This window comes from Ambystoma mexicanum, chromosome 14 (assembly GCF_040938575.1).
Source record: "Ambystoma mexicanum isolate Mex_15411 chromosome 14, UKY_AmexF1_1, whole genome shotgun sequence".
NCBI classification, from domain to species: domain Eukaryota; kingdom Metazoa; phylum Chordata; class Amphibia; order Caudata; family Ambystomatidae; genus Ambystoma; species Ambystoma mexicanum.
Genome location: NC_090940.1, coordinates 451,704,017 through 451,721,218, shown reverse-complemented (window position 1 = coordinate 451,721,218; position 17,202 = coordinate 451,704,017). Strand labels below are relative to the sequence as shown.

General features: G+C 46.6%; 1 protein-coding gene across 7 annotated transcripts in view; it reads right to left on the bottom strand.

Annotated features, from left to right (window-relative positions):
• Positions 1 to 5,050: 5,050 nt before the first annotated feature.
• Positions 5,051 to 17,202, bottom strand: part of SYNE3 (spectrin repeat containing nuclear envelope family member 3) — a 982,841-nt gene continuing 970,689 nt past the window's right edge. For all 7 annotated transcript variants that reach the window (XM_069637674.1, XM_069637672.1, XM_069637675.1 and 4 more), the window contains one exon: positions 5,051 to 5,575. In XM_069637674.1, coding sequence (XP_069493775.1) covers positions 5,381 to 5,575 — 195 coding nt within the window. In that variant the 3' untranslated portion in view covers positions 5,051 to 5,380. The remainder of the gene's footprint in view (positions 5,576 to 17,202) is intronic.

Here is a 17,202-nt window from a genome sequence, read left to right as displayed (position 1 = left end):
ATAACAGGCCCGTTATTAGCTCCCTGGTCCCCTCGCGGGACCCGCTAAGGATGCCTGGTTTTACCAAGCATCCTTACCGGGTCCCCCAAGGGAACCTCGTAAAAGGGTGTCCCGTAATGAAGGGTGCCAGTCCCGTACCGGCACCCTTCATTACGGGAGCGCCAGCCTCGTAATGAGGCCCATAGTGTGTGGACATTCCTTTGTGGGTGCTTGGGGACTATACTGTACTTAAGAACCAGCCTGCATCACCTCCTGAGAGCTTAAGCCTTGATTGCTCGTCCACGTTTACCAAATAGAGAATCTTGGCTGGGGTGCTCTGTGCTTCTACTCTGCCATATAGAGGGCAGGAGTACAGATACCCCTCTCCAGTCTTTACACTTTGCTAGTGCCCTCACCAGCATCAAGAAGGGGGGGAAAGACATAATGGGTCTGACCTCCCCAGCTGTGCAGAAAGGAATTTGTCCCTAGTGCTTCTGGATCTAGCCTCCAGCTGAAATATCTCGTCAGGAGGGCATTCAGCCTTGAGTCAAGCAGGTCTGTATGAAAAGGACCCCATTTCTACTTTAATCTCTCAAAGACTGACTTGTGTAGTCTCCAGTGTAATAGATATCGAGAGTGCCAGTCTGCCACTGTGCTCCCGGAAGATATTCTGCTCTGACAGATATATTTTTTCCTAGGAAAAGTGCCAGAAGTCCTTTTCTAGCTCTGCTAACATCTTTGAGTTCGTACCTCCCACCTTCTTTATGTATTTTACTGCTGATATGTTGTCCATCCTTAGTAGAATACAGCATTGGGCTCTGTCTTTGGTAAATGTTTTACTGCGAAGGAGCCCGCGAGTAGCTCTAGACAGTTGATGGGTAATGCTAGTTCTTCCTGTGACCATTTTCCTTGTGTCTATGCTTGCCCACATCTGGCCCCCAAGCCTGATCTGCTGGCGTCTGATTCTATAATGAGCTCAGGTACGTCTCCGAAGATGGCTTGGCCGTTCCAAGCCTCCTTATTGTGTAGCCACCAGAGAAGCTCCGTCTTGCTGTCCTCGTCTAGTGGTACCAGGCGATGGTACCTCCACCCTTTCTGCAGGTATCTGATCTTGAGCCTCTGAAGTGCTTGATAGTGTAACAGACCTGGAAATAGCGCTTAGATAGAGGCTGCTAGAAGTCCTACCACCCTGGCTAGATTCTGAAGTGATAAAGCCAGCTTCCTGAGAACTGTTCTCAGATCTTTCTTTATGGATCTCATCTTGGACACTGGGAGCTCTAGTGTGGCTTTCTTTGTGTATATCGTAAAGCCCAGAAATTCTATTCTCTTGCTCTGCGTCAGTGTGGATTTCTCCTTGATCACCAAGAATCCCAGTCCTGATATTAAGGATATTGCCCATTGTACTTGCTTCTGTAATCTTTCCCTGTCCTCTGCCATGAATAGGATGTCATCTAGGTAGATGATCATCCAAATTTCTTGATCCTGGAGTGCATCTGCTAGGGGCCTTATGAGTTTGGCGAAGGCCCACGGCTATGAAGCTAGGCCAAAAGGTAGGCTCTTGAATTGCCATATCTCCTTCCTCCAGACAAATCTCAGGAAAGGACGGTAATGTTCTGCTATTGGCACTGTTAGATATGTGTCTTTCAAATCTAGACGCGCTAGCCAATCGTTTTTCCTGAGTAGATCTCCTAGCAGATGGATTACTAGCATCTTGAAGTATCTGTACACTAACCATCTGTTTAATTCTTTTTAATTGATGACTGGCCACACTTTGCCTTTGCGATGGACTAGAAACATGTTGCTTAGAAACCCTGTTGTGTATGGCTGTGCTCTCTCTATAGCGTTCTTCTGCGCTAGAGTTTGAATCTCTGCATCTAACAATGTGCTTTCTGCCTGTGATATGTGTATGTGCGGTGGAGGGGTCTGCTGCTCTGCAGTGTCTAGGAACTCTGAAACTCTGAAACCCTGAGCGGTTTGCAAAACTAACGCGCCTGAAGATAGCTCGCGCCAACTGGATATGAAAAGTACTGTCCTCCCCCCTACTGGAGGGTACGTCGCTATGCGCTCCCTCACCTGTGGTATTGGCTTGATGCCTGTAGTATCCTCGCCCTCTACGATCTCTGTATCCTCTACCCCTGTTGGAGAATAAGTCGCCCTGTTGTCATGTTTCCCAGTATTGTGCCCTAGGGCCTTTGGGCCTTCTGTTTGAGTTGAAGTGGCCAGTCGAGCGGCCTCTATATCGAGCGGTCCCTGCAAAAACCCTTCCGGGGAAAACTTTTCTTATTGAAGCTTGCGCTTTCTCTAAGGCAGTGAATGTTCCCATGAACGTATTCAATTCCTTTACGAATGCATCTCCGAAGAGCAACGCCTGTGCTCCCTCACCTGCCTCATAGGAGGCTACGTCCCCTAACTTATTTTCAATTTTTAAGAGCATTGTCCTGCATCTCTCAGATCGCACAGTTCGCATTTCTGAGCATACAAACTGCCCTTTGAGCCCAGCATGCTAGAATGAATGGGTCTACTGGTTCCCCTGTGTCCTAAGCCCTCTCCGGTAGGTCCATGACTTTTGCAATGGTTCCTGTCAGGTCTAAGAATTTATTCTGGCATGATCTCAAGGCATGGTCCATACCTTTCCTGGCGACTTTCCCTGCCTTTGTAACAAAGGTAAGCATTTTGGGGTCCAGTTCTGGGGTGTCCTATACTTTCACTGTAAATTCAGGCCTTGGGCATTCTGCTAGAAGACGGAACCTAGTCTCTATTTCTAGCAGTTTTCGCATCTTTTGTGCCATGTATAATGCCATTCTTGGCGATGGGGCCCTTTCTGTGGATCTAGGGTGCCTGAATGTATCTGGCTCAAATATAGCAGACATATCCTCTTCATCTGGGGGGCTCGCCACATTGCTGCTTTTGCTTTGCAGGTTGATTTGCCCTGCGACTTAATGCTCTCTTTCCCAATACTCCTACTGTCATCCTTCTGTTCCTCCTCCTGATCATACTCCTTCGAGGATGAGAGAGCTTCACCAGTATTTTTCACCTCGGGTAGGGGTACGAGGCTAGGCGAGGCTGACTTTGACAAGAACGCATTCTTCAGTCTGTTAAAGGCGTCAGCCGCCTCCTGGGGCTTCTTTCTCTTCTTCATCATTGAGCCCAGGGGATTAGAAGAGTGTTTCCTCTTCCGGGCACCTTTTCTCCCCTTTGTATTGTCTTCCAACGCTTATCAGTGGAGGTCGCCTCACCTGGGTCATCATGTATGTCAGCTTTGTTGCCCAGAATGTCGTCAAGGACTTGTAGCCTGCTCTGAAGTGGTTTAACTTCTTGAGCTACTGCTCGTACTAGGGAGTTTCCTAATACTTTTATAAAACTTTGAGAGAGGTTGATTTCTTCCTCTCGTAGCTCTTTTTCCTGCTCACTGTACTCACTCCAAACCTCTTCCCCATGTCATAAGCCATTAATCCGGCTACTGGTAGTGGGGAAGGCTGGCACTGTCACAAGCAGTATGCAGCTGTGACCTGGTTGGATAAATAGTTGTATTGCTCTATCTCTGCCAGTTTTAAATATCTTTTTTTATTTTTGTATTAAATTACTTTTCCACCTCTGTAATACTGCAGAAATACTATGAGGCTCAGGCCTACTAAGCTGCTAGGTCTCATGGGGACTGTAGTTTGGCTACATCTTTTTTCTACCTTTTTTATTTGTTTGTTTATTCTCATGTTTGCTGTTTTCAAACTGTTAAAAAAATGAAGAAATAAAGTTAAAGATTTAAAAAGCTGTTGGAGGCAGTAATAAAGGAGTTTAAGCATAATGCTCGCCGACAGTCTTGAGATAGAATTAAAGAAAACATAATACCTCACAAAGCTAGTATTTGCTACTGTAACAACACACTTTGTTTCTCCCCTGTAACCTGAACCCATCTGTAATACTAGAGCAGTCCGGACTAGTAGGTGGACCATGGACGATGGTGTAGTGGGAGCTCTTGTATACTCTTTCCCTTGTCATTCTACAGCAGTACATTTGTTCAATAATTTCTTCATTTAAACATGTCCAAATCCAATAATTACTTGAGGTAACTGCACAGCTCCACCATCACTAAAGCCTGGTAGTTGGAAAAATACACAATTAAAATCAGCCCTCCAGTGGCATATTTTTCTGTTTACTCCCTAAAATTGGGAAACTACGGGGAACAAAAATATCAGGGAGTAACAAATAAGCAGGTTTTGCTGCCATGTTACTGTCTGCTGTGTGTATGTGTTCAGATCAGAGATATTAGCAGCGCATAAAACACAGAAGAGCTCAACTACTGTGATAGCTGATCGAAGGAGGGCCTTTAAGATTACAAACATAATCAATTCATGTATAATATTCATTGAGCACAAAGAAAGTATTTTACTTCCCTGAAAAAAACCTCAGTCAACAATGAAAAATAACAAAACTAGGGTGTAAAATACTTGCATCTAAAAATCATAAAAAGCTGCAGAATGTTTGCTTTTCAGATCTTGTAAAAAGGTCCCGTTTGCGACTTTGCAGGAGTCCAGCTGCAGGATGCCCAGGTTCAAAGGTAACTCCAGTGAAGGGCAGCATGGTTAAGTGCAGTTTGCAGATCTACTGCAATTACAGAACTCTCAGTGGTAGGGAAAGGGATGGGCGTCCGAATGCATGCATACACGTTATACGGAGTTCCCAGGAGCAAACGTGATCCCAAATCTCCCAAGGTGCACATACAGACTAGACAAAATGAACCAAAAATTAGACCAAGACACAGAAATTGGATTATGATGGTGGGACAAAGTCCATAACATGCAAATAATGCAGGTGAATTAAAATGCTCAGGGGATATTAACGAAAATATGAACCATAGGCAGTATGTACACTCCTTTGCTAAAGCCCAGGCCATATCGAACTCAAATCAATGCCTGTACAGTTTTGCAATTCTACAAAAAAATATGCATTGCTTTAAAACGGGACAACTTATGTCATTTGATCGGAGATATTCTGACAGCATTCTTGCAGGCAGGCATGATAGAAGCATCTGCTGGCTCTGTCTGACGAATAATGTGCCAAAGAAATACAAAAGTGTTGGTAAAATATGTTACAGTTTATCTAAAATAGGAGCAAAGCGTTTAAGAAATGTACAGTTACAGTGATCTGTTGCCATTTTCATTTGTATATACAGTATAAACATATAGACAGCCAGATAACAGTATTACTTGCATTGTAACATTGTAAAAGGGCATTTGAATACATGAGTTATACAGTGATAAAGCACGTAACTGCAGTTCCAGTTGTTATGGTGCACTCCTTAATTGTTAAAAGTGCAAGGAGGAGCATACACCACGAAGACCAGCTGACCTTCACTGTCAGTCCCAAAGGAAATCTCCCCTCTGCCCTGCACGCCAATGGAAAGTTATGTTGGTGGGGGCTTTTCATATCGTAGCATCAGGCTGAAGGAGCGAGCAAAGTTGTTGGCTAGGGAGCAGCTGTGATGCTCCTCTGCCAGGGGGAGCAGGAAGGCCAGGAGCAGCAACAGCAGCAGCAGCAGCTGCAGCGGGAGGGCAGCGCGGCACACGCGGTACAGAAAGGCGCAAATACCCAGAGTTTTCTGTTGAAAGAGGGGATATAAAATCCAGTCAGTGGAATAGAGCAGGGTTAAGCAGTTAGGTGCAATACATGTCAAGCGTTACTTCGATGAAATTACTTTGAATTACTTCCCCATTTTCTCAATTTCATTTTCTTTTTTAAATCGAGTGTCTCCCCTTCCTCAACACTACCATGCCCACCCCTGAACCCCCACCATACTTAGCACAAAACTATATATTGGATCAGTAGAACGGGTTGACTCTGGCACAATTAGAACATATCACATTTTATTTCAAATACTTCATTACAGAAAATATATATATTTAAATTCTTAAGTACTTTTAAAAATTCAACAATTCATCTCCTCATTCATATCCCACAAACACTCACCAATCTATCTAAAAACACACCATGTTATACCCCACACTCATTTTTTTGCAGAGCATCCACTCTATTATTGTATTTCATTAACATGTTCAACAATGACCCAGTGCATAATATCAGGTGTCATTATATGGCTGATATGGTGTTTAACCAGATGTCTTGCTCGTAGAAAAAAACGTCGACACGTGTTTCGGTCAAAGACCTTCTTCAGGACGTCGGGCAAGAAAACAATGCTCCGCCCTATTTTAAGCTTGTATGGGCCAGAATTCGATCCCCAAGACGGCCGTCCGGAGTAGTGGATTGTTTGGTCGTGTTTTTTGATCGATTGGACCAAGTTGTCAGGGGTCCATCGAGGATCTAGTGACTCCAGTACATTAGTGTACGTCCTGCTTTTACAAACGTGCAGGTCCTGCATAAAGTGTTCTTTTTCTTTACCATTGGATATATGCTCGATATTAATACCGAGGCCAGTGGAGGATTAATCCTTTCGGTTCTTTTCACAATCCTAAGAATTGCATCTTGGGGATCGACAGTGTGGTTGGGAAAAATGTAATTCCCAAAGACATCCTGATTTGAAGGGCAGATGATTTGGCAAATAAAGTACTTTGAGGAGCAAAGATTCTCTACCTATGTGAAGGATGACAACCTTCAAACCTTCAAATAACGTAGAGAGAAAATCTCACATCAAGAAAACGGGTTAGTGCATGGTGCTCGCAATGAAACCAATTATCCTTGCAAATACATCCATTAAAAATTAACGCAGCTGAGTGATCATCTTTATTACAACCTAATCTCTTCTGTGTCATTGGGTCTGAAATTGGTCACATCTTTTTCTTTTAAAAACTCTATGTCTAGTCTACAGGCACCTCAGCCAGAGTCAGCAACGGCCAAACAGTTGCCAACATTTCATGACTGGCAATCAACAAATGTTTTCATATAAAATCCTTTGACCCCCAAAAAAGACACATACACTATCAGTATCAGAGCTACTGTTGAAAGCTGATATGCCATAAACTTGAAGAAGATATCAGCGCAGTTCAGCCCCTGAACTCCTGCTTGGCTGATCTGTACATAATCACTTGTCATCAGGGGCTGGAGCGTGTTCACCTTCCAGTAATTCTTAGCCTCCTCCTTAGAGATAGATGTAAAGATGAAAAGCCCCCAGAGGAGCAGTGGAGCCAGAGAATATGTTCTTGGAGAATGATACTTAGAGAATCACCAAGATGGGCCAGTAGGGAGCATGCATTTGCTGACAATGTTAATAAGCAACAGAGAAGTGGGTGACTTCTGCCAACAAAGAGATTACCTCAGTGGACGAAAGGATGTTGTGTGTTGAAGTTCACACAAATATTAAGGGCTTAGTTTGTTTCTGGCAGAGGCACCTGTGGTCATTTGGCTCAGGATCAATGAACATATATTCAACTGGATACACTGTTTCAATTAAAAGACTATTGGCCTCATTACACGGTAGGCGGTAAACCATGGCGCTATTAGCGCCATGGTTCATGCCGGTAAAATACAGGCACTGCCTTGGTGGAAAGGGGAATTACCACCCTATTCCAAGGTTGGCGGGGCGGTAATTCTCCCTTCCACCATTGCCCTTCCCCATTCCCATTTTTGCCCAATAGGGCTCTATGGGAATGGGGAAGGCGCTAAGTACGGTACCGCAAATTGCGGTACCGTAATTAGCTCCACTGGTCCCTTTGCGGGTTGGTTTTTAACGCCTGCAAAAAGCAGGCGTTAAATTCCCAAACCCGCAAAGGGACCTCGTAGTAAGGTGGTAAGGATTTACCGGTACCGGTAAAATACCGGTACCGGTAAACCCTTACCACCTACTGTGTAATGAGGCCCTATGCCCTTTGGAACCCATGGCATGTCTGGTGAAGGACAGTTTCTTTTGTTTTTCAGAGCCTTGCAACACATTCTTCCTCATGCCCTCTGCTATATGATGTTCTTCCTGTACTTTAATTAACACCTGGAACGAGTCTCTTCAGTTTTCCCTTTGATTTTAGCAATGACTACAGTAAGCTGTTCTGTGGAATTAGGTACACATGGGTGCTGCAATCTTTGGAACACCCGAAAACTACAACCCCCATCAGTCTAGTCAGCATAGTCGATACTGAGGGATCATGGGAGCCATAACGCAAAACATCTGAGGATCCACTGGTTGCAGACCCCCTGAGCTACAATATGGGACTTATTATGAGTTGGGTAACAATGGTAAAAATAAGGCTTTATATAAGGTTGCAACACAACCCCTGTATAATTAGCACCTGCGGTGTCTCTCGGCTAATCAGGCTACTTGGAACCTGCTCATTATTGCCAGAACTATTAACATGTTTGGTGCTCCCCGACAGCTGTCACCTCACCATCCTCTCCAACCCATCTACAACTTCACCTTTTCCAAATGCTCTCTCTGCCACGTCATCTCTTCCTGCTCGTTTAAATAGGAAAGGGGTTCTTGTTTACCTTCCCTTTCCTTAGGTCTATGGAACTGGCCATGGGAATGTTTTTCTTTTACATGGGCTTGCTTTTCACCAAAGACAACCTTTTTTTGCTTTAAACTATTAGGACCACAGATGGTTTGTTGGGGTGTTAATAGAGATAAACATCTTTGTGGCAGTATATATGCGCCAGCCTGATACCCTGTGTTGGAGTCTCGTTACCAGCTGATGCCAACCCTCACCAAGGTGTTCATCATCTAATATTGAGCTCATGAGGTAAATCTGTCGCATGTGGTAGGTATCCTGTGACTACTGAATGTGATACCACATGATTACAACCAAGTGGCACTCTTCTGGGGTACACAAATGCTCATACCAAGGAAAACACATTTTGTTCTTTACGTTCTGGGATGTGCTAACCTATCCCTTAACTTAAGGTGCAAGCAAATGCTGTGGGAAGTGAAAAGAAGCGGGTCCACACAGGTAGGAGGGTTTCTTCTTCTTTATTGACAAGAAGTTATCTCATAGCGACCCCCAGCTCCAGTCAGCAACTTATGCACAAAATATTTACATTTGTATGGTTGGTTTTTATCCCTTTCACTTTCTTTTAATCAACACCACCCTGGACAGACACCTGCCCGCCACACACTCTCACCACAGATCTCAACACTTCCATCACCTGCATGGAATCCGAAACAACTCCCCTTTCTTCCTTACCACCCCTTTTCTAATTTGTACCCAGCTTCCCTCACACACATCCACTTTCTTGCGTCCACTCTTTTCATTCTCCTTTCTCATCCAGGCATCTTTCTTTCGTTCCAGGGTTCTCCTCATCTCCTCCAGCACACAATCAGTCCCCCTCGTCATTCCTAGCCAGGGAGGTGATACATTGGTATAAGCTTTCCTCCCCCTCATCAACTCAAATGGGCTCACCCCCATGGCCGCATGGGGAGCCATGCACAGCGCATAGAGCCTCTCCCTCACAGCAACCTTTTTTCTCTTTTCTACAAACTTGCGCCATCCTCACTGCCTCCATCACGCACCTGTTTACTCTTTGCACAGCACTGTTCCCTTGGGGATGATAAACCGCTGTCCTCTTATGTTTCACACCACTGCACTTCAGATATTCCTCAAAGCACCCTCCAACAAATTGTCTACCATTATCCGTCAACACAGAACAAGTTAAACCCTATCTCGCAAATACACTCTGTAGGAATTCCACCACAACACTCCCTGTAGTCTCTCTGACAATCTTAAACTCTGTCCACCATGATAATAAACCAACAAGAAATAAAACACATTTCCCACAACCTACTCCAAGGTCGACAGGACCCAAAATATCCAAAGCCAAGTCACTCCACACGTTCTCTGGAATGTACACCTTTAACAAAGGCTGTGAATGTGACACCTCACCTTTACCCGACTTCTCACACTCAATACATTCCCCAAGAACTCTCTATATATCGCTGTCAAACCCAGTCCACTAGTACTCACTCATTAACACATCTTTGGTCTTGCTAATTCCCAGGTGACCCCCATGGACAATTTCCAGTACCCTCCTCCATAAACTCTTTGGAACAACCGCACAGTCCCATCAGTACAAAATTCAATTTTTGTACTCAGTTCCAAGTGCACTTCTGAAAAGGCCCTCTCTTCATTGCACAACAATATCTTCTCCAGCCAACCTTGTCCAACAACCCAAACACTCTTTCCAAAATGGTCTCCTCCCTCACAGCCCTACGCCACTCTTCCCGAGACACATCTCCATCTTGTGTCATGAACATGGTATCTGATTTTTCCGATACCGATACCACGCCTTCTTTACCACCACCCAACCTCGACAAATGACCTGCCAACATGTTCTTTTTTCGTGGTGTGACCACCATGACAAATTTGTGACCCTGCATTCTGGTCACCCATCCTGCTACTCTCCCCGACACTTTGTCCAACCCTTTTTCTTCAAAAATCACAGTTAAGGCTTTATAATACGTCTTTATGGTAAATTCTGCTCACCACACAAAGTTCTGACACGTTTCTACTGCCCAATGACAAGAGCTTCCTTTTCTAGGACAGAGCAGTTTTTCTCCACTCCTCTTAGCATCCTTGAGGCATGCGTGATCACATGCTCCAAACCATCCTCAGCAATTTGTGATAAAACAGCACCAATACTGCTATCACTGGCGTCCACTATGATCACACACCTTTTTGAGTATCAATTCTGCTCTGAATTTGAAAAAACTCTTTCACACTTCACATCCCATACAAACTCCACTCCTTTCTTTAATAAACTCCTCATCCTCACCAACTTGTCTGCAAAACTCTGCACAAATTTCTGATAAAATTTGATAATTCCCAAAAATGACCTCAATTCACCCTTATCCTTTGGTGATGGCACCTTCTTAATTGCATCTATCATGTCGTTCTTGGGCCTAAGACCTGAAGTGGATATCTTATGCCCAAATACTCACACAACACCCTTCTTAAATATGTACTTCTCCACTTTCAAATTGTCCAACACTTTCATTACGATTTCCTCGTGCTCTTCAACAGTCTCTCCACACACCAATTTATCATCTTGAAAGCAATATACGCCCTGCAGGCTTTTAAAGAGAATGCCCATCATCTTTTGAAAAACAGATGAAGCCAAAACCAGCCCAAATGACATCCTCCTGAACTGAAACACATCATCATGAATGATAAACGCGGTCAACTTCTTTGGCTGTTCATCCAACTCTATTTTGTGGTACGCTGATGCCATATCGAGCTTTGAGAAATACTTTGCCCTGCCCACCATCACCAGCCTCTCCGTCATATTGGGCAAGGCATGTCTCTCCACAATGACGCAATTGTTCAATTCTCATAAATCCACCCACAGTCTCAATTCACCATTGGCCTTCCTTATCACCACCAAAGGTGACACCCATTTCACACATCCTGCCTTCTATAGCACTCCAGAAACCCCCAATTTCTCAACTTCTGACCTCACACCATCTCTCATCACCAATGGAACTAACCACATCTTTGCTACAACTGGCACAATACCCTCCTTAAGTACAATCTTGTGTTTCATTCCTTTCATGAGTCAAACATTTTTTGAGAACATAGTGGTGTAGGATTCAACCACACTCTCACTCTCTCACACATGTAACACATGTTCAGCTATATTTGGATCAAATCTTATGCCCAATCCGTTCTGCTCCCTCCACCGCAGTAGTGTTTCACCACTCTTTGTGAAATAAATATTGCCATAGGCTTCTCTGCCCGTGAAATTCAACCTTGCCACAAAATAACCAAGAACATCTGCTTTTCCCAAATTGTACCCACCAGGCTTGAAGTGGGATGGCAGCATATCTTTCAGCAGTCCTCCCACACCCCTCTCAAACACCTCCCATGACATCAGTGAAACCTTGTCACCAGAATCTGCCATCATCCTCAATTTCCTGCCATCAACTCCAACTTCCATAAACTGACTTTCCCACTCCTCATTACCAGCACATTTCACCATATTGACAGAAATCACTTCCATTTGGTCCTCATCTTCATCTCCTGAGGATTGCTGTTTCTCCTCAGTCACATACAAAACTCTTCGGCCCTCCCCCAAGAGTGAAATTTGTGTAGCAATTTGCATAATCACACCATCATTTACATTGAGCACATGTAACCTACCTTTCTGGACATGATGAAGACCCAGCAACATGATTTGCATTTGCACATCTAAAACACAAACGTTCCTCCGGCTTCTGTCCCCAGGGTGTATCCAATTTTGAATCAAAACCCTCACAGACACACTGATTGCTCCCCTCCTGCTTCTTTTTCGTCCCCTTTCACACATCACCCACTCTCAGTATTTCTGTTAGTGGCACTTTACCATCCTTCTTTGCCAACTTGGCCACACACGCCATTGAATGCCCAACCCTGTTGGCAATACTGATAACCTGATCCAGACTTGGCTCATCCTTGAGCCACAATTCCTCGCTTATTTTGTCATTACTACAATGAATACTGAATTGATCCCTTATATATTCATCTAACTTGTCACCAAATTTGCAGGACAGAGATAAAGTGAGATACTCTTCAACCGATTCACCATCTTCCTGCACTCTAACTCAAAAATGATATCTCTCTAGTATCGTGCTGGTCTTGGGATTGAAATGCATGCCTGGGGGCACTGTTAAGCAGCCAGGATAAATGGCTGCTTAGCCCAGGAGCTCCGGCCACCGGTAGAACACTGAGCGGGAAGGTGGCGGCTATACAACCCTGATCGCGCCTGAAAAACTGCTGGAGGCGGCGGAACGACTCTGGATGGCAGGGAAGAAATCCTTAAGGCCGAGCTGCCTGTATGCTGAAATATCACTGCCTGTTCATATTCAGTGTCTAGACTGGGCTGTCGGCCTGCGGACGCGGCCTGCCAGGAGGAGGAGTCTTCCCCCTTCATACTTGGGCTGCTGCAGTTGCGGACAGTGCTGGGGTGCCCCAAAGCTGTGGCTGCCTGGGAGGCACAGCATAGCGCTGGAGACATCGGGAGGCCTAGGCCGTACCCCGGACAGTGCCGAGCAATCGGGTGCGGACCCGGTGTGCCTATCCCCCCCTCCCGGAGCCATGCCTGTGGAGGTTGCATCGAACTGCAGCAGCTGCCGGAGTAGCGGAGACCCAGAGAGACCAGAGCTGGTGCCACGGTCAGAGAATCGGCCGAGCTGGGAGCACGGAGGGCCAGAGTTGGAGAGCAGAGTGGGGACTGACGGCGGAGCCCCCCTGGCCCGACTGAAGGCGCAGACACTGTGCCGCAGCATTTCAGCTGGGGGTGCGCATGGAGCGGGTGCCGGCCGCTCCGTTGCTCCCTCAAGGGCCCTACCTGCTATGGGTTCCAGAGGAGACCCTAGGGGGTGACATCCACGGCACATAGGAGGGTCGCAGTGGGGAGGAGGCATGTGGGGCCCGGTCTTGGGCAACCTGGGATGGAAACCCTGGCTCCCCACTAAAGGTGGGCTGAAGGCAGCGGTACAAACTCCCAACAAGATAGATTTCAACAGGCGCCAATTGCATGCAGAGCTCACTTGGCAAGTGGTCAGCAGAACTAAGGGTGCTGGCTCCCAGGTAGCTCCCGAAGGGCCTGGGTGCGGCCTAGGGGCCTAGGTTGACAGGTGGAGGTACGAACAGCCCTCCACCATTGGAGCCATCTGTAAAACCCTGGCCCACCAGCTTGGAGAGGCTTGGCACCACATAGAAGTACTGACATTATCGACGTTAATGGGCTGGAAGAATTGGCATTAAGAGACTGTGGGATTTAGCCTACTAGGGACACAGCCACCCCTGAGCAACAACGCAGCTGCGAGACCGGCTCGCCTGGGCATAGCAGCCAACAAATGAGTTTTGATGTAGGAGCTGTCCAGTTGGCAAGCGTAGAGGTATGCCATCATAGGCAGCGACCATAATAAACATACCTCCACACCTCCTGATGCCCTGCAACCTGCTTAGAGGCTGCAGTACTGCACTGGGATCCCCGCGAGGCAGGTCCCTAACCTCCACCTGGACTGCCAGTGGCGAACAAGAAATACCACCACGTGGCGCAGACCAGTCAGGGTAGCTGGGCTAAGCCAACAATATAGAAACTGCAATAGACCCAGCAGGCAAACCAGCCAGCACATCTGGAAAAGAATATGACCAAAGATTCCAGGAGTAATAAAAAAGCAGGCACTATGGACAAATTTGCGAGAGCCACACCTCGCTGCGAATCAACACTGCAAGGCCCACCTGTGCCAGAAATCCCCCCATGAGAAGCTTGATGACATTAATGCCACGGTAGCGTCAATCAAATCTCAACTAGCCCAGGAAGGAGCCAGGATAACAGAAGTGGAAGGAAGGGTTAGCACCAATGAGGATAACATCAGGGTATTGCAGGAGACAGTGGAAGACCTGTCAAAGGACATGAAGCTCACCAAAACCAAATGCAATGATTTGGAATCGTGCTCTCGCAGAAACAACATCCGTATTGTGGGAGTCCCCGAGAATGCCATTGAAAAACCTCTTACTGTCCTCCTGGACCAGCCAACCCTATCACCATTCTTCGCCGTTGAGAGTGCGCACCGAGCCCTGTCCCCAAAACCAAAGCCGGGAGACTTTCCAAGACCCATAATCGCTGAAATCCTAAGTTACTGAGACAGGGATGCAATCCTTCAGCTCGCCCGGGAGAAGAAGGAACTCTGGCTGGGATCCCAGATTATAAGCATATTTCCTGACTTCTCCATCACGGTCCAACTGGAACGCTGTCAATTCATCGGGGTTAAGAAGCTGCTCCGTGAAAGAAAAGTACAGTGTGCCATGCTGTTCCCCGCACGCCTGAAAATTCAATTTCGCTGCAAACTGTATTTTTTCACCGTCCCTAATGAAGCGATTAAGTTCATTGAAGCGCAGATCCCGATACCAGGCCGAGGAGATGAACCGGGGGAGGAAGAACAATGACACTGTGGAAAGTTTGTAATACGATTTTGATCAGTGGTATCATGTCAGGTATGAGCCGATAGAAAAACTTGATAGCTGTCTGCTCCGACACTAGGTATGATTGGGGGCTCCCCAAATTGTGATAATGACACTGCTCCCACTTGCAGTTGCTAGGATGTGTTGCTCAAAGTTGTTATCCCTACCCCCCATTAGGGGTTCAGGGGAAGTTGGGAGATGGGGGGGTGGGACACACACACTGTTGGGTTGGGGGTGGCAGTGAGGGAGAGGGGAGGGCAAGCAGACCGTGGGGTCTCAATTGGCGGAGGAAGTTATGAGAGCTCCATCTGTAATAGCAAGTTACGGAAGCGCCAGTTGCGCTCCACAGAGGAGAGGTTGGATGTTAATTACTAAAAAGCTGGCGGACGGAAGCGGCAGGGTGGGGAACCTACCCACTAGACACAGCAGTATCCACATGACACACAACGCAAAATGCCATTTGAAGCTTCAAAATTGTCGAAAACGGGTCAATATCCTGAGTTGGAATGTCCAGAGGCTGGGTAACTACGCTAAAGCATGGAAAATAATAGCGTTCGCACAAAGGCAGAGAGCTAACAATCTCTTCTTGCAGGAGACACGTGCAAAGGAAAAATACATGTCGACACATAGCTCCCACCAGGGGACCGAACAGGTACTCTACATCCTTTTCCACCCAGGCCAGGGGTGTCTCCATCATCATTCATAAAACCCTGAAACTTGCCATCAAACATTCTCATATAGATCCTGAGGGCTGTTACGTGATACTACATTGCGTCCTTGAGGGGATGGAGTCTATTCTCGCTAACACATATTGCCCGAACACGGACACCCCAGACCTTTTCGTTGGTGTGCGAGATGTACTGGCTGGTTACTATGGGCTGCCTATAATATGGGGCAGGGGATATGAACTTAATACTAGACCACACATTGGACAGCTCCAACACAGCCACCCGTCCACAGACCCGAGCAGCTCACCAGCTACTCCCTGAGATGCAGGCACTAGACCTGCGAGATGTGTGGAGAGCCATTCACCCCTCTACCAGGGAGTTCACCTACTACTCCTCGGTACACAATATGTCATCACGAATCAACCTCTTCTTGATCTCTAGCTGCCTAGTGGGGAAGACACTTAAGGCTGAGATTGGACCCTGTGCACTTTTGGATCACTCACCACACCTACTAACACTGAAATACAGGGATGACCCGGGGAGGCTCTGATGGAGATTCAAATCAGAGGCCCTGCGAGACATAGTGTTCTGGTTGGACTTAAGACATTTCAAAGCCACCTTCCTAGAGACAAACAGGCCGCAAGACACCTCTCACGATACTAGATGGCAGTCATTCAAGGTGTACATTCGAGGGATGGCCATTTCAAGGGAGGCTGGGGTGCTCAGGGCTATTAGAAGATACCTGGATCACACCGAAAAAGAACTTAAAAAGCTCCAACAGGAGCACTCCAGGGCATCTGATCGTGCATTGATAACCCGAATCCACGACGAGCTAGGGAAATATAACTCCCAAGCCACCAGGGAAACCCTCTACTTTACACGGCCGGCAGCGGCTAGGAGATACGCGAAAGGAAACAGGCCGGAAGAAACCCTAGCAAGAGTGGCTCACGCTGAGCACAGCCGAGAACAAGTGGAATGTATATTGGACGAGCAAGGGAACAATAGATGGGCGGTCAGTGAGGTGGTGGAGGTGTTCAAGGAAATTTACTGCAGCTGTATTCAGCCGCCTCCCCTCAGGGCGAACCTAGCATCCGGGCTTTCCTCCAAAGTATCACACTACCATCGCTGGACACCGAGTCCAGGGACAGGCTGGAACTACCAATTTCGATTGAGGAGATAATGGAAGTCATAACAATGCTGCCCGAGGGGAAAGCCCTGGCCCATATGGCCTGACAGCAGAATTCTATCACGAATACTCGGTAGTTGTAGCTCCTGTCCTTCTTCAGGTATGGGAGGAGTCTCTATGACGCCATATCCTCCCTGTGTCCCTAAGGGAGGCTGTAATCATGGTGCTATTAAAACCAGACAAACCAGAAAATGTATGTGGGTCCTATAGACCCCTCTCTCTAATAAAATGCGATACTAAAATCTTTGCTAAGGTCTTAGCTAACAGACTTCTCCCCCTAGTACCTCATCTGGTGAAGCCTGACCAGGCCGGTTTTGTGCCGGGCAGATCAACAGCACTCAACATCCATCCCTGTTTAATATAATCGCCAGGCTAGACCCGAACATTCACACAGCAGCCGTCACGATTGACACCCAAAAGGCGTTTGATATGGTCGCCTGGGACTACATGTTCTTAACACTAGGCGATGGGAAGCGGACTCAAGATGCGACAA